The following is an 18,767-nucleotide window of genomic DNA, read 5'->3' as shown; positions in this document are numbered from 1 at the left end:
AATAACCCTCATTTTTATTTTTGCTAGGAATTTTCTAGTTTTTCTTTGAGTTTACGCTTTCTATTTTATTTGTTTTGCACTGGTTGCTGCTTTATTTTTTGCACTCTATCTTATAATATAAGTAATCTGCGTTTTCTCTTGGGTTTGCAAACCCTTTTCTCTTGTTGCATGCTGTTTTTTTGTCAAAAATACATGATTTTCCCTAATTTTCCATGTGTTTTTTTTTTCAATTTTTCCTCACAGACTTCAACAACACAGATGTATAAAAATGGAAGTCATATTCATCAACCACGCAATTTTTCTCTCTTTATAGTCTAGTAATAAGACAATAAAAACACACTAAAATACAAAAAACAAATGGGTATACAAGGCTAGAGGAGACTTCTCCTCTAGCCTTTTATACCCATTTGTTTTTTGTATTTTAGTGTGTTTTTATTATTGTCTGCATTCGGGCTATTGTGTGTCTCTCTCTCTCTCCAGTAATAAGTAACCAATTAAATTTTTTTGAGTTAGTGGCTCTACAAGCCCCAAAAATCTGATTTTATAGGGTAAATGTGAAATTAGCAAATCAGGGCAAAAATCAAATATTCATTCTGGGCGTGTAAACCCAAAATTAATTAATCAGTCAATGGGTTAAAACCAAAGCACTGAAAGCAGAGTTTATAATAAAAACTGAATCAATATTCACTTACGGGATACAGAGCTCCAGGTGGTCCATACAAATTTGGTTGCACGAAGTTAGGACTGATATAATATGTTGCATAGCTCGGCTGGAAAGCTGGGTTCATCAACGGCTGCTGATGCGCTTGCGAAGCATTTTGTTGACTAATCGTGGAGGAAACTGGGGAGGCATTATTGTCTGTCCTCGTAAACCTGGCATCCGACATGGAATATGCTACATTTGGTATTCCTTCGCGGCCTGCAGCTAGACTAGTGGGAGCCGGGTAGCTCGTGGCGGAGATATCATAGTACCCGGTAGGCACTGCCGGCAGTCTTTGAGGAATCATGTGAAGATCTTCGTAACTGTATATGGGTTGTTGGAAATACGCAGGAACATTGCCTTGACTCATGATAGTGTACGGCGTGCCCACCATCTGAGGTGGTACACCAGGCGGGAGACTAGGGACGATCCCACTTTTAGCACCTGCAAAAATAAAAAAGAGGGAATGATTTTCATTCATTTTCACCACACAATTTTCATTTTACTGAATGCTTCTACAGGAATAAAAACATTTCGATTTATCAATCTCTCTTCATATAACCGCATGAAACAGGATCTGAAACAGGATCTGACACTTCACTCCTGTTATTTTCATTGTACTAAATAGAAGTAGGTACCCCTTCTTAAAATACAAAGGCTGTTAAAAAAGTGTGTAGACTGAAGCTGTAACTTAAAAACCAATGTATGTAGATAGCTGTTCTTGGTTTCATTTTAAAGATCAACTCATTATCTATCGATTGAGACCAAGATCAACTCATTTGGTCAAAAATTGAAAAAGTTATGCAAGTTTAAACTTTGAAAGTAGGTTTTAGCCCTACGGTTTTTATTGAAAATTTTCGCTTGCCAAAAGTTGTCACTTGAAATACGTTTTGATACATCATTTTACCAGAAACACTTGGCAACCATGAATAGCACACTGTGTAAACACTTTTCAAAGGCCGACCAGACTTTGGGAGAACTTCAGCAGACTTCCAACCATCTTCAATTTTTTTATGCCAACGGAAAATTGCGGCCCGACACCAACACTCATCTCCGTACACGTCTTTCATCTCATTCAGCATGTCCGTTGCTGATAATCCACGTCGAACACAATAACGAATGACAAAGTGTTGTTCTTTTTCAACTTCCTTATGTTTTTCCAAATCGACTGCATAAAAATTAGAGCAAATTGCAACAAAAATCACTAAGAGACTGCGATAAACCCAGGCGCACCTGTGACTTGTCACCGACTGAGGAAACTTCTCAAGTTTACGGGGGTAAGTCTAGCCGATCGGGCTTCTTGCCCTTTGGATCCGTATGTACCCTAGTCGGTCGACGATTACGGAAAAGTATTTACACAGTGTGTTATTCATGGTTGCCAAGTGTTTCTGGTAAAATGATGTATCAAAACGTATTTCAAGTGACAACTTTTGGCAAGCGAAAATATTCAATAAAAACCATAGGGGTAAAACCTATTTTCAAAGTTTAAACTTGCATAACTTTCTCAATTTTTGACTAAATGAGTTGATCTTGATTTCAATCGATAGATAATGAGTTGATCTTTAAAATGAGACCAAGAACAGCTATCTACATACATTGGTTTTTAAGTTACAGCTTCAGTCTACGTACTTTTTGAACAGCCTTTGTATAACTTGAGTTCTACTCCTACATGTTGTCTACAGGCTTGGCAGGAGAAAATTCCCAGACCTTTCTAGGTTTTCCTGACCAATATAATTAAAGTTTCCTCACATTTCACATCAACAATTTTTACCTATCAAACTGAAAATTAAAAATGTTTGGCGCTAATTTTAGACAAATGACAAAAACCTGTGAACTCTATCGATTCAATTATTCAAAACTGACTAACATTTCAATTCTTCACTGGAGATCGTTCCTCTTCTTCACTATTTAGTGTAACTCAACGCATTGAACCCCAAACCACAGAAAGACTCAGTTTGATTGTGCTTAGCACTGAAATTTTTCCAGATTTGTTCAATATTTTCAAATTTCTAGTCTTGATTATAGACTTCCTTGGCTTTTCCCTGATTTTTCTGGTCTGATGAAATTTCCTGCCAGTTTCTATTTTTTCAGACTTGTGGTCTACACTGTCTTGATGCTTGCAGAAAATCATACATAGCGGAGGTTGGCTTTTACTTGATAAGTATAGATTCAGATTTTCAAGTCAAAATACTTAATCCTTTTATGAAAAAGCTGCCATGATCAGAAATTTTAATTATGATGATGTCAGAATTCTCACTTCGTACCGATTTGATCAATAGACACATGATAGTAAAATTTAATTCTACCTGCCATTCGGGATATTTAAACGATACGATTGGTTTGGAAAACTTACCAGTTGAAGTGGAGGAAGCTTTCGTTGAAGAAATAGTAGTTTGAGATAAGGAGGATAGAGCTGGGGCAGCTGTTGTAATAGCAGTGCTGCCAGTGTCGTACTGAAAAAAGATAAAATCAAGTTAATAAAACCTATATGAGGTGGGATATTTTCAAAACGATTTTCTTATGGGATATCTGGTCTAGAAAACATGAGTGATATCAAAACACCTAAAAAAATAAATTCAAGCAAAATGGATTTCCATGGTTTGCCACAGGCAATTTTCTGGGGGAGAAAAATTAAAGCAGCAATCACTTACGCTAATGACTCGCAATTTTCTTTTTTTCATTCTTCTAAATTCTGATTTGAGGGTAAAGCTTATTGAGAAAACAGGCTATCCTGGGGTTTGGAATCATTGCTACGGGGTGTTAACCTGACCAGACATCGACTGATCTGTTGTGAGGTCAGGACAAGACTTTGATTCTCAAAAGCACTGATTCTTAAAGCCATTCGTTGCAATTTGTTATTTTCCAAGGTTGCTGTTTGTTCGAAAAAAAATCTAGAATTTGGCACCTCAGCAGGCATCTCAGTTTTTAAGCGAGACTTAGTGCTTTGGAAGTATATCGAGATAATATGTTATGGGCCTGTTGCACCAATTTTTTTTTATTGCTTTAATCAAAAGAACTAAGGCTCTTGATGTCACAGGAATTTTCCAGGAGTTGTTCGATCACCGGAAACCCCCAAAAAATCAACTTAAAAACGCCTCAAAATTCGGATTTTCAAAACGGTCTTTTTGATGCGGTAACGGATCCGCCATACTTGTGAAGTGAAATGGTTCGACAAACCTGGTCTTTTCATCACTTACAATGTATTTTTCCATAAGGAATTGGCAGCCGCTTTTCAAATGCAAATATCAAGTCAATCTATGATTTTTTGAACAAAATGGAATTCAGAAATGGATTCCTCGCACGTTTAAATGATTAGAACCTTCATTAGATAAATAAGAACCGACAGGATAAACACTATTTTAAGGAAGACTGTATTCAATGGGCGATTGTTTATATCTGCTTAGTGATAACAGGTGCATGGACATTAGCTCAATATTTAGCCATTTCATGAGTTTTTACTTTTTTGTCACTATTTGGAGGTAAGTTTCATTTGTAAATCAATTGTTTAGTGCCTTAGGATCATGCTAAAAGCTGTAACGGTGCACACTGTTACTTATTAATTCAGAACACACTCCGGCAGCCCAATGCTCAAACCAAGGATGTTCTCTCAATGCGTGTAGATCATTCTTAACTCTTCAACGACGATTCAATATCATTCAGAACGTTTCCACGTTTTATAAACTTATCGTTATTTTAAAATCCTGTGTGTTTTTAATGTAACACTATACAGAAAAATTTATCGATAAGTCTGGTAACCGCACAAGGATTCTACGTCTACTTTTCTTGCCTCCATCTAAAACATACCGGTCTCCTCATCTCATCAGCATTGTCAAAGGTAAGTTTTTTTTATTATCAATGATTGATACTATCATTTTGGTGTCTTCAGTGAAACATTGAAGGGTGAAATATTAAGAAATAACAACTGACTCGCAACATCCAGGTTTGGGCGTTGGACTGCCGGAAAGTGTTCTGAATTAATAAGTAACAATGTGTAGTGTTACAGCTTTTAACATGACCCTAAGACACTAAACAATTGATTTACAAATGAAACTTACCTCCATATAGTGACAAAAAAGTAAAAACTCATGAAAATGGCTAAATATTGAGCTAATGTCCATGTCTGTTATCAATAAGCAGATGTAAACAAACACCCATTGAATACAGTCTTCCTTAAAAATAGGGTTTATCCTGTCCGTTCTTATTTATCTGATGAAGGTTCTAACCATTTAAACGTACGAGGAATCCATTTCTGAATTCCATTTAGTTCAAAAAATCATAGATTGACTTGATATTTGCATTTGAAAAGTGGCTGCCAATTCCGTATGGGAAAATACATTGTAAGACCAGGTCTGTCGAACCATTTAATGTCACAAGTATGGCGGATCCGTTACCGCATCAAAAAGACGTCAAAATGGGTCGGTTCCAAAAACAGCTTATTTTGAGTTTGAGAGGTCATTTCAAGTTTTTTTAGTAGTGCCATCGTTCTTTTCGTGAAATTTGCCATAGGAATCAGGCATCAATTTGCAAATCCCCGCACCTTGCAATAGGCCCATTAAAAAAACCATTGCGTTGAATACACTCAAAGAATGGCAACATGCTTCAAAGAGGTAAAATCTTTCCTCTGTTAAGTATGAGGGTGAAAATCATCCTCATTTTGAATTAAACTTTTCCTGTGCTTTGGCAGGCGTTTCTAATTATACAATATTTTATAATAATTTTTTTGATAAATTTTATCACCAACTTTACACTGTAGCTCAAAAATTTCAAGTCAATGAGATTATAGGCAAACGTAAGGTTTTAAAACTACTAAAAATTACATGTCCTTCCGAAGCCATAGACAAAAAAAATCACTGAAATCAAGGAGTAGTAAATTGTAAGAAAAAGTTGAAGAGAAAATTTACACTTACTTTGACCTGAGATTCTTTAGAAGCGGATGAGGAAGTTAGGGAAGAGGATGAGATCTTATGGTTTTGCTGGGATGCAGATGAGCTACTATTGTAAGTTGTAGGGTATGATCCACCGTAGCTACTTGAGTTCCCAGTTAAACTTGAAGAGTTACCACTATTGTATGAGGACTGGTTCTGATATCCTCCGCCAGATTGACTGCCTGAGTTATTCTGTAAAACAAAGAGAAATTGTTAAAATAACTTAAGTGGCAGAAAAGTAGAGATACAATCTACAAGAGCAAAACTAATTATACTTTGGACCTGATCTTGACTTCATTCAAAAGATCAAGTGTGTTACTACTGAGTAGGACAATCAATTTAAAGAGAGAAAAAAAAAATTAATGGAATTATGACAGATTTTAGGGGAAAAAGTTGGTTCCCGTGCGGTTTTTAGTGACTGTTCATCTAACGCTGAAAAGACCATGTTCAAGCTGAGTTCTCATTTTCCTCTAAGTCCCCTAGATCTCCCTTGTATTTTACAACGTAAATTAAAGTAAAATTAAGCCTAACGCATTCCGTCATTTGAATATAGGGGTATTCTTAAAATCTCCTTGTCCCATTGACGTAAAGTATTTCAGAGCTTCAGTTTTTATTTCTTCTCTTCAAAGTTATGACTGCGAAGCACTTTCTTGGGCTGTGAACTTTCTCAAGATGCTTTGGCCAGAGAAAATATTAACTAGAAACCTTCAGGAGGTCTAAATTTTTTTCTATGATAATTCCCTAAAACTTGTGAATTCTTAATCAAATAAGATGGTCTTGTCTGGAATGATGAAAATCCACTTGATCTTTCTGATAAAACTAAGATCAGGTCTAGCGCTTTAAAAGTTTTTACATAACAGCGCCAAACCTAACACTTTCTGGACAATCTGTGTAGATGTAGTGGTTTCCTGTAAAATCCCTTCGCAATAAATGTATTTTATGACAAAATCTAACAACAGGGTACATTTTTTACTCAATATTTAAGCTTCAGGGTGGATTTCAGCTAATGGGAGAAAATATGGGAAAGACGTGTAACTGGTTGCTCAAAACTTTCAATCATAATATTTTCTTACGATGTTTGGTTTTTGGCGTAGAAGCAGGTCACACCAACCACAAAAAAATTTCTCAGAAGATTTGAATAACTCTAAACCTTTTTTTCAACGTGCTAAACAGTGAAAATGTCAGTTTTGTGACATGTAACTTGGAGGTAACCAATGTATCAAATCGTTATATAAATAAACCAAGACCTTTTGCGAGCTTTGTCTAATTTTTTTTTTTAAGTCTTGAATGTATATTGTTTGATATAATATGCATTGAAACACCAGAAAACTATATTATTCAATTTAATTTGAGACTTGAAGCGTGTAACTCAATATTATGTCAGTTTGGTGACGCTATGCGTTTTAGTTTGTGGCCACTCAAGAGATTGCGCTGGTGTGCGGATTAAGGCATGACTGAGTGCGGAAAAGGAGAACAAACAGACGTGCACTTGATAAGTCCACATATTTCTTCTAATTTCAGCATAATTTCAGTTTTTTCCATGGTTTTTGGAGTGTCTCACTTATTCAATGTCAGTTTGGTGACGCTGTTTCCATCAAAACTTTTGGTGGAATATGCAAAGAATATGTGAGCAAATATTTTTTTCTTACATCTACAGGTGGCCTCTCAACCTAACCTCAATGATTCGTTTGATTTTGTTGCTGTAAACTGGCAGAAAAAATTAATAACAGCAAAATGTCAGTTTGGTGACGTCACCAAACCTGACATGCCAAACCAATCTGATATGTCAGGATTGGTGAAGAAAAATAATCGAAAAGATATTACAATTCACGTAATCAAATCCTATGGAATGGAGCTCTACGATAACAGAAAAGTAGTTTATAGCTTGATATGGCTAAATCACTTTTTAACTTTTTTTCAGAACCATTTTCTCCCATTAGCTGAAATCCACCTTTAAATTTTATGGATACCATTTCTCAATATCACAAAAATTTTACTTAACCATAATGTTCAAATTAAATATTGGTGGAAATGGTCTGAGAAGTGCATCTTTTGACAATTATTCCAGATAGGTAGAAAAAAAACTACTCTCATTAGAGGTCTTGAAAATCCTGATGCAAAAACAGCAAATTTAAAAATCGCCTGTCAATACATGTTTAACCTCTTCAATAGTGCACTTCATTAACTGTGGCCTACCAAATTCTTTGATTCAAAATGCTGCAGTAACAAAATTAGAAAGAGGAAATTGATGAGGATCAAGATCAGTTCCCTCCCAAGGTCCATTGATTTTCATATGCTTCACAGTTAAAAAGGGAACTTCAAAAAAATATTTGGTTTTTGCTAAAAAGTACTCTAGTTGACAATTAAAAGGAGGTCCAAACAAAGTTCTTAAGGAGAAATTCAACATTAGTCGTCATTTTTAGCTGTCCAATTCAGATTTTACACTATGCCTCTTGTGGATAGCGAATAATCCACTTGAGAAATCTTGGTACGGATATATATATAAAGTCGCTTTACAACGCACTTCGGCGTTCTACGACACCCAAACGCCACATATGCCGGTCTTCCCAGAGGTTATCGGGCAACTGACACCGCAACATCTCGGAATCGGATCATCTTGGTACGGATACCTTGTTAAATAAAATATCAACATTGAAACTGCAAAAATGCGTATTTCAGTTGTAGTGTCTCAAAATATCCAATCCTATTTTATTTTCAATGCAAAGCAGACTGAACCAATATCTTGGTTTGAAATTTTCACAGAATATTCTTCACGTAGAAAAGAAATATGTATCACCAAAGCTTTCAAGAAATTATGTTGAATGATTTTCCATGTCAAAAATAAAGTATAACAGGAAGTCTGCAACACCGCAAACTAAGATATGCATTTCTGTTGTTTCACCATCAATGTGTGAAACTGGTTATACACCACCTCTGAGCCTAAGAAGGGAAAAAACTTCTCTACTTAAAGGCGAGCGATTTTAAATCCATTATATTTTCTAGGGCTGTGCGAATGTGGTTTTTTTGATGTCGAATCGAATATTTTGAAAAAGTTTCGAATTTGAATTGAATTGAATATTTTTAGTTTTTATCTATTTTTTACCAAAACCAACCTCTGTGTTGGTCGAAGTAAAAATCAAATAAATATTTTTTTTTTTTTTTCTAAAATTCAAATTTTGAAAAAAGAAATTACTATTATAGATAAAAGGATCAAGAATTAATCAATTTACTTCATTATCAAATGGTTTTGCACACATTTTGATTTGCTGGGGAAAGAATAGAAGGGAGAGAAAATTGTTTCCTTTAATTAAGAACAAGCAATTGATAGAACTGTCGCAAAAACTGCTGCTTACTGTCCGAAAATCCATTTTATTCTGTTTTACTGCACATCAATGCTGATCTTGCAAAAATAGTCCAGCAACATTGTAAAGACCAGGGTGCCACGCGAGGCGGAGGAGGATAGGTTATGGAGATCAGTACATTCACCCATTTGTACGCCATGTTGATGACGTATTCGGTGGAACAAAAATGGCGCGAATTTTGAATTGACCCATCTAATAATGCGAGTCCGCGAGGGCCGTGCGCTGAATGAACCAATGAAACGTTGGCCTTTGTTTACCTGACCTCAAAATAAGTAGTTTGAACTGCGCGCCTGTTCGAGTTCTTTCTAGTATGTCATCAATATGGCTGAATGGACGAGTATTCGATCTTTTTCTTTAGATATTCGAAGTTTTGTCAATGTTCTCGAATAATTTGATTATTCGAGGTTTCTAAGTTCGAGTTCGAATCGAATATCGGAAAAATTATTCGAACTCGAATATTCGAGATTTTCGAATCTTCGCACAGCCCCAATATTTTCTTCAAAAAGGACCTCTGAGACACAAAGCTGATGGTCAATTTTACTTCCTCTTTTCCTAGATAAACACTTGTAATTCCTTTCACAAGCTTTCTCTAAACATCCCTTTTAACTGCAAAGTTTTTCACATAGACAACGTAAAAAATACAAACAAAAACTAAGAAAAAAAAGTGGATAATCTGCTGGATTTTGAGGTGGTTTGAAATCCATTTTCATGAATATCTCTCCTTTAACCCAAAATCGAAAGCTGATTGACCTAAGATTTTATCTTTAATTTCAAAAAGGACTTACTTGGTAAGTTTGCGAATTAGGATAAGATGGATAAGTAGAGTAGTTACTAGACGGCTGGTACGACGACGAATTAGAAGTGTAGGATGATTGTTGACTATTGTAACTACTATTTGTTACAGGGGTGTAAGAGCTGCCTTGCGACTGATTACCTCCTGATGAGTACGCAATACTTGAAGATGTGACCTGCAAACAATAATAAGAATTATGGATTTTGGAAGTAAAAGTGACTTAAAAACTAAGTTCCTGACTATTACAAAGACAACTACTAACTGACATTGACATTTGCCCTTACGTTTTGCCTTTGAGCTATTTGTGAAAAATTTTGAAAACACGAAATAGGGAGAGAAGATACAACAAATTTTGGCTTAGCAGAATTTATGGTAGGGGTTTGCTAATATGCCGTTGAAAAATGATAATCTATGAATTCAAACGATATTGTAATCTTTCTTCAAACAGATGTGATTTTTTTACTAATTGACCTTTCGGTAAAATATAGCAAAATAAATATAAAGACTACTCGTTAGTTTGGAATTTTGAAAGTGACTTTCTGTTTCAATATTTTTCTTTAAATTTTAACGAAGGTTTAAAAAATGTTTTACTCATTTAAGACAATGATTTTAAAAATGTATCACTCACTGGTGACGATAATTTTAATTTACTTCTTAGACGTGTTTTGGGCTGGCGACCCATCATTCTCAATGGACCACTGGACAAGGTAAGAATCTAAGCATTATAGTACCTACATGATGTCTCTTTGAATTTTCACTAAAAACCCAATTTGTACAAAAAAAATTACTGAAAATAACTCCCAATAAAGATATTAACAATTTTCAGTGCATAAATTCAAACTATCTGCTCATAAAAGAAAACTGTAATCTACTTAACTCAAATTGCGCACTTTACATTGGCGTAAATATGACAGCCTCAATATCTGCACATTGGCTGCGCTCTTGCAAGTTGTTTGCACTTTGGAAAAGCAGGATGAGGAAGGAACACTGTTTATTGAGAATCCTGCCAAAAGCTATTTTAGTGTGAATTGAATCAAGCACATTCTGGTTTATCATGTGAGCAGGAAATTTTAGGATTGGTATCTCCCTCTGATCTTCTACCGTCTCATAATTACAACAGCAGACATAGAGATATCAAAAACGTAAAAGTCCGATTGAAACTATCTGAGCAAGATTGCAAATTTTCGGCTATCCAAATTATAAATGCTCTACCCTGGAATATCAAAAAACAACTCCGTGACGGTGATATCCGGAAGTTTTTCAATTTACTTCGCGATCTTCTTTTGAGCAAGGCTTTTTATAATTTGAACGAGTTTCTAAACTCATCTGTTGAATAACGTTCTAACCTCCAACTAATGTACAGTTGTAATTTATATTTTTAATTATTGTATAGTGTTTCTTGACCTGTGCCATAGCCCTAATAATGGGGCTCCCATGTACAAAGTTTTAATAAATAAATAAATAAAAATTTAAAATTGATTAATGAAAATGCTAATCTTGGTTGGGAATTAATTTCATTAATTTTCCTTGTGCAAATTGAGTTTTTTGTAGAATTTTGAAGTGGAAAATGTGTACCAGAATGAAGAAATTCCTACCTTGTCAAGTGGTCCATTCTTACGTGCTAAGGAAAAGCGCCGTACGAACATTAGAATGTTGCCCAATCCCCCCCCCCCCAATAAAACGTTTATTTTGGAAAAAAATTATGTATATTTTTTCTTAAAATCTTCAGATATTTTAGATTCAATTGTGAACAAAATTTCCTAAATATTAGAAAAAAATACATGATCTTTTCCAATAAATTCATCATAATATATCAAAGAAATTTGGCAGAGCCTGGAGGCTTATACCGAGTTTTTCCTTAGCACAGCAGCCTTGCGCTGTGCTGCAACACATGACATATATTCAGCTCCTTTAAAAAATCCCACCTGAAGTTGACTATCTCTACAAGAGATATTAAGGTTGTAATTTTAAAGCTTTTTAATAAGTGTCTCACGTTTTCTTAAAATTAAATTATTTACGGGCAACTAACTTAGGCTTGCAAGAAAAATAGAAAGAGAGCTTACCTGAGAAGGATTAGAATAACTAGAAGCATTGTAAGAAGAACCTAGAGACTGGGACGGCTGATGATACGACGACACGGATGAATTTGGTTTTGGGTATACTGATGTGGCCGAAGACTGTTGATTGTATGAAGCAGGAGGGTCTGGAACTCCATACGATGATAGGGACGGGACTTCACTGGCCCCGACACTTGCGGTGTTCGCTGCGGCTTTGGCGGCAAGGTCTTGCAAAGCTGTTGACGTTGAACGAACGCTCTGAGATGCTGACCCGGAAGAATAGCTGCCCATTGTGGAACCAGACTGTTTATCATTGGAGGACTGGAGGAGTGAGTCGTTACCCAGGGCCTGCAAAAAAAAAACAAAAAAAATAAATGAACAAGGAAATAAATAAACGAAGGGTATGGATTCGATCGACACCGATTCGATCGACAAATTGTTAAAAAACCGGTGTCGATTCAATCGACATGAATCGATCAAAAAATGAAAACGTGAATCGATCGACATGAATTGATCGACATGAATCGATCGACACCAGTTCGATCGACAGTTAATTTAAAAACACCGGTGTCGATTCGATCAACATGAATGGATCGAAAAATGAAAACGTGAATCGATCGACACTGATTCGATTGACAACCGTGAATCGATCGACAAATCCGTGAGTCGATCGATAAACCCGGGAGTCGATCGAATTTTGTCGATCGAATCGGTGTTGATCAATTCACGTTTTCATTTTTCGATCGATTCATGTCAATCGAATCCATACCTTCCTAAATAAACAACGGTGTAAAGTTGAAAACTCCGGCATCACAAAATATTAAAGAGGAATTTACATCTTAATTCACTTTACGAAGAGGAAGGGATCTGAGAATATAAAAGGATGCATTATTCAATGCTTTTAGCACAATAAAAAAATGCATTCAAGTGATACTGAGCATATCTATAGGTAGGTTTGATTTTCATGATATTGTCATTTCCCAATTCTCTGATTGTCATTAGTTTTTCCTGACTGCAAAATTTCTAAATGCCCTAAACGTCTAAATGTCTTGGAAATGGAGACATTTCACCAAGGAACAAGAGTTTTCTTCAAGCAGTCCTCTCCATCGAATTTTTCACACTGAATTAAAAAATTTGACGAAGATGTGAATTATATTGCTCGCTATATTGTCTGAGTCCGAATTGCTGAGGCTTCCTGCAGCAGTCCAAAATAGAGATTCTCCTGTTTTGGATCATGTACCATTCTAGAATCTCTGCTAAAATAAGATAACAGGTACATGGCACCTATTCATTTTCATTAATTCATTTTCTGAAAGTTTGAGCAGCAATTTATTCTGATTCTTTTCACTAAACTGACTGAAAAAATCAATTCAAAGCCGCCAGAATCTGGACCCATTTGGACTGACATTTTTGGTGGTCTGTTGTGATGTTGCCAGGCAAGATAGTCAGCGTTTGCTGATTGGCTGAAGCCCGGTAGGAGACGTGGCTTAGTTCCATCATCACAACTCTTCACCTCTCATTAGTCTGATTTAAAAAAGCTTTTTCTCTCTTCAGAAATGCTTTATGAAACTTTTTAATGGCCTTTGTGAGGTTTTTTTCCCCGTGAAATTTTATGTTGGGAACAACTGTTGAATACTCTACAGAAATGTCACGTCACTGGCCCATATGATTTTTAACAATTCATTATAGATGATGTTAGCTGATACCTTAGATGCTTGATTCAAAACCGACGAGACGCTGGAAGGCTGCGTTGGTTTCTGCTGGGATGAGACAGAGGACAAGTTTGCGTACGGATCAATTGAAACAGGAGCGACATTGGAGGAATTCTGTAACGACAGTTCGGCTAGAGAGGTCACCACACTGGTAGACGAATTGAGACTAGTATTGTTGGAGCTGTATTTGTTCTGATCAGTCGAATTGACTAAGGAATTGTCGAAGGACGTATCGTTGGTTCCGAATTCAAGCCCTCCGAATTGCACATCCAGGAAACTGATATTACTGCTCACAGACCCATCCGCTGGGGGCATCTCGACAGCACTTGAAGGGATCTGTAAAATAATAAAGAGTATTACATTAATCAAAAATTAAGGGATTGTTAAAAAAATAAAACTTAATGAGATTTATAAAATCATAAACACAGTGATAAAAAAAAAAACTTAATAAGATTTATGGAATCATTAACAGTCTGTGAAGATCTTAGATTGATTTTCTGGTTGGGTGAAGTTGTATGAACGATGAATTTAGTTAAATTTTGAGGGAAGACTATAAAACAAAGTAAAAAAAGAAACCTGAATCTGCGGAATAAAGAGTAAGAAAACAAAAATAATCGTTGCTATCAAATCATACTTCTCTGCTATTTGAAAATCACTATTCGGTGGCTTTTTGGTTCCTACCTGTCTCATATCCCTCACTGCATTGGCAAGTATATAAACTTTAACCCTCTTAAAGAATGCATTTTTGCTTTTAATTCAATGAATGAGTTTGCCGAACCTCCTAATATCTTTTTATGATCTTCATCATGACAGACTTGAAATTCGTTGTGTTCCCTACTGGATGATCAGCAATGTGACATCCAGCAAGATGGAGCTGGTAGCTGCGTCAAATAGATTTGAAGACTTCAACTTTCCATACTTGGTGCTGCTCAAAATCACATTCGGCCCACTTTCTGAACATTCTGGACTTGCGAGCACAACCCTCCACTTCTACAATTTTCTTTACGGCGTTTGGCAAATCAAGATTTTGCGACAGCTTAAACGCCACAGCTTCATTGTAATTGTCGCAGAGGCATTATAGAGGGCAGCGATGACTCGAAAATCTTCCAATATAACAGGAATTTTTGGAGATGGAATAACATATCAGAAATACTTAAATCGCTTGAGGCTACTATTTACAACTTCCACAATCCACTGTATGGCGTTTGGCAAATCAAGATTTTGCGACAGCTTAAACGCCACAGCTTCATCGTAATTGTCGCAGAGGCATTATAGAGGGCGGCGATGACTCAAAAATCTTCCAGTATATCAGGAATTTTTGGAGATGGAATGACACATCGGAAATACTTAAATCGCTTGAGGCTACTATTTACAACCTCCACAATCCACCTTCGTTTTGTGCTAATGCAACTGAGGTTTGCCCTTTCAGTTGTAAATTAGCCTTCATCTCTCCTAAGGAACGAGATAAAACCTTATATCCTGTATCTCCTGTGACTTGATTTGCTCAAACCCTTGGTCAAAACAAAATACGTCCTCAGATTTAATAAATCTTCTCAAGTAGACAATTGTAAAAGGTCTCTCAAACTGGTATCCGAGTCATTTCTTGCCATAAAATTTTCTTGGCCAAAAATTCTAAAACATAGCCATTGGTGACGCGAGCTAGCATTGGTTTAAAAAGCTTTCTCTTCGTCTGATCAAAAATGCTGTTGAAAAAAAATGAGAAATTTGATCGAAATAAAGGTAAGTTCTGTCCCTAACAGTTACTATGTACTTTATCCTTGCCAGGCTGTACTTGGCTCAAACTAAAGGCTATTTTGAAGGTTTCGTTTTTTAAGTATTCTGCTTAAACTGTCTGGAATCAGCAATAAGTCAACTGATTGTCTGCTGACTTACGTCCTAAGTAGCAGCAACTCGTGTCTACAAGAGTTCAGCGTTAAGATGCACCGAATGCACTACTAATTTTGTGCTACCTATATTTCCAGGAAAATAGTGGAGCAAGGCGGCAAATTGTTCTGCTGTTAGACCAATCCAAACTTAAATGTTTCTAGCAAAGAGATTCAAAAAGTAGTCTTTTGCAACCGTATTTTTTGCTTCAGTTCCAGCTTTCTAGAAGCTGAAAAACAAGCTCAACTATATTATCTCATTCCGTTGCGATAAAGACAGAATTTTTAGGGCCAAATATTCAATATTAAGGTCACGGTGACTGTAAATAAAATGCTGAGCTCAACATTCCCTTGCTCAGGTGTTAAAGGCATTTCACCTCTCACCAATTTCAGATGTTTTGCACCCAAAAAAACATCATGACGGCATTTGAAGTATGCTTCAAAGCTTTTCAGGAGAATTCTGCAGCACATTTCGGTAGGTAGGTCTGGCTCATTTAACTAACAGTCATCTAACGCATAATTTTTCACCGTTTCTACAGATGATCGGGTCTAAAAATAAAATCCAGTGAAAATTTCTGATTACCATAATTAGTTGAAATTACTACTCAATTACGTTTGTTACAGCAAATTTTGGCCTCAGTAGAGTTTTGCCTTAAGTTATTTGGCAGAAAAACAGCATGACTCAAAACTTTGCTTAAGTCAGATAAAACTGCCAATTTCGAACCTATCTAACTTATCAAAATTTCACCGTACTGCATTATTGGTTTTTTTTGGTTTTTAGGGATTTGACTTAAGATTTCATTGTTAGATTCCGTGTCAAAGGCATTGTACAAGCATAATGTATATTTTTAGATTAAAAAGTAAAAATAGAACTAATGTTAATTTATCATCATTTGATTTGAGTTTTTGGACTTGAAATAAGGAAAATACCTTTGAAGGTGGAGGAACCCTGGCCCTCTGAGGTTTGTTACGAGGAGGCAATGACTGAGACTGCGAAGTTACGTCTTGAAGCGCACCATAGTTGCTCACCATCGAATTTCCATAACTGCTAGGTGGGAATGGGACTAAAATAAGAAAGAAAAAAAAATACAAATTAATTTTAGATACCTGAAATAGTCATCTTCAGTATGTGAGTAAAGTATTTGAAAAATTCAGAGTGAATTTTCTGATTAACTCCGAAAAAGTTGGAAAGTTTGCTTTGTTGATGGAAACACTAGGGTGTATTCTCCATGCAAAAATGGAAGTGAAATTTTTCTGACATTAACTTACTACACTCACCACCTCCAGAATATTTGATGTGTCACAGGGTATCTATAGACTCGAAGAGCAAATATTTCATAACTTTTCCTCGTTTTTCCAGACCGAAATGGTTATCTTTTCCTAATTTCACATCGACAATTTGCACTCTTAAAACTGAAAATTAACCACTTTTAGCATTTGTTTTACAGTAAATTACAGAAACATGTTACCCTTAATTCTTCAGATATTAATCATTGAACTAACTAAAAGTGCAGTTTCTTCTTATATTTGGATTACATTTTGCAATATGGAACCAATACCTTTGGCTCTTCTATAAAAGCACCTTTTTGCTTAAGAAAACCGATGGCCTATTTATTGTTTCTAAAATTAGGCAGAAATAATGGTTCCTTATTGCAAAATGCAGTTCGTTTATAGTTCATATAGTGCCTCTCAGGCTGTTGAGTCGCAAAACAGACACCCTCAATTTGATTGTGTGGACAGCGCTGATTTTTTATCAGATTTTGAATTCTACGATTTTTCAAAATTCCAGGTTTTTCATGCAATTTCCAGTTTTCCAGACCTGTCGACATCCTGCATCGAGGTGTTTTTTTGCTGATCCTACGTGTTAACCAGAGACTTTAACCAGCATTGCATGAGACAAATATCGTTTCCCAAAACTTGAACAGGTTTTGTTTTCCTGATTCCTCATTACTTAAGGGTTCTACATGTATTTATCAAATCATCTAACCAAAAAATGAACCATGAAAAATTGAACCATCATAAAATACATGTAAAAAATAAGTTGAAAAATTAACTTTTGATAAATGACTCCTGCAACATTGCATCAGCTCAATTAACAAGCTAAGATTTGATTGGGTTGTCAATAAGATTTTAGAATTAGAAGTACAAACTTCTTTTAAACTTTTTAAAACCTTTTTACAACCCTATCACAAAATTTAACTTTACAATATTGTGGAAGTTTTACCTGCTACGCTTTGCGCTTTAAAACATATTGTGAATTGCATCAACAGCTCATCTCGTAATCTATAATTGAAAAGACAATTTTACGTTACGCACAATAACCTGTACCTGATGATGTTGAATACGTAGAAGTAATTGACTGACTACTCGGGTGATACATCGACTGGTACGAATTCGACTGCGTATTCTGCTGCTCCGGTTCATTATTAGTCTGATACATAGATGAGTATGAATTTGACTGCGTTGCTGATGTGGGAGCAACTGAGCTTGGTTGTTTCATCGCATCGGTCGAGTGCTGGGAATGCTGTTGCGTTAGTTGGCTCAAGAACTGCGTTTGGGCTGCTGTCAGTGTTGTCCCCATGCCCATGACACCCTAAAAGTATAAGATTGCACAATGAATAAATGACATTATAGAACAAGAAAAATTAAATGATAGGTGACTGTAGAGAGGGATCTGATTTCCCTGAGGCAAGCTTTATAGGAGAAACATTTTTGTCTGGAAAATAGTGAGCGAGTTTTTAATAGAAAACACTTCCTTACATTTAAAAGAAAAAAAGCACAAGGATGTCCATTCATTTGTTTGTTAATACAGAATGTGAAGCTGCATTTCAAGCTAGATTAAGACTTTAAATTCAACTACTTGGACTGAAAATTCCATGATGTACAGAGTTTTTCCTGGTGCAAGTTTTTGGAGCCCCAAGACAATTGTTTTGTTTCCAGGGCAAAAAGTTGGTACATATGACAGGAATGTACCCTTTTCTAAGAATGAACTAGTTGCTCGGGAGAGAAAACATTTCTCTCCTCTGCATTGAGTAGTTGTTTTCGAGAGAAATGTTTTCTCTTCCGAGCAACTAATTAGTGCTTAGGAGAGGAACGTATCCGTTCTTCAGCACTAACTAGTTGCTTGGGAGCGAAAACAATTCTCTCCTCTGCATTGAGTATTTGCTTAAGAGAGAAATGTTTTCCCTCTCATAGGACTGTGCGAATATTCGCAATTCCGACTATTCGCTTCGTCTGCCTCGCGCACTATTCGCAAATTGCAAATAATCGCGCCGTCGCGAATAGTGAATTTTTGAACTGACTTTTTCAAATATTCGCGCCGTCACGAGGAATGA

General features: G+C 36.0%; 1 protein-coding gene across 2 annotated transcripts in view; it reads right to left on the bottom strand.

Annotated features, from left to right (window-relative positions):
• lig (ubiquitin-associated protein-like lingerer) overlaps window positions 1-18,767 on the bottom strand; it is a 37,346-nt gene that overhangs the window by 5,870 nt on the left and 12,709 nt on the right. For both annotated transcript variants that reach the window (XM_019052852.2, XM_019052853.2), the window contains exons 8-15: window positions 17,761-18,025; window positions 16,363-16,496; window positions 13,544-13,885; window positions 11,844-12,185; window positions 9,773-9,955; window positions 5,608-5,817; window positions 3,054-3,153; window positions 693-1,144 (exon numbers count right to left, since the gene is read on the bottom strand). In XM_019052852.2, coding sequence (XP_018908397.2) covers window positions 693-1,144; window positions 3,054-3,153; window positions 5,608-5,817; window positions 9,773-9,955; window positions 11,844-12,185; window positions 13,544-13,885; window positions 16,363-16,496; window positions 17,761-18,025 — 2,028 coding nt within the window. The remainder of the gene's footprint in view (window positions 1-692; window positions 1,145-3,053; window positions 3,154-5,607; window positions 5,818-9,772; window positions 9,956-11,843; window positions 12,186-13,543; window positions 13,886-16,362; window positions 16,497-17,760; window positions 18,026-18,767) is intronic.

The sequence above is a fragment of the Bemisia tabaci genome, chromosome 8, assembly GCF_918797505.1.
Source record: "Bemisia tabaci chromosome 8, PGI_BMITA_v3".
Taxonomy (NCBI): Eukaryota; Metazoa; Arthropoda; class Insecta; order Hemiptera; family Aleyrodidae; genus Bemisia; species Bemisia tabaci.
Note: the sequence above shows the minus strand (reverse complement) of the source record. Positions and strands in the feature narration are given on the sequence as shown.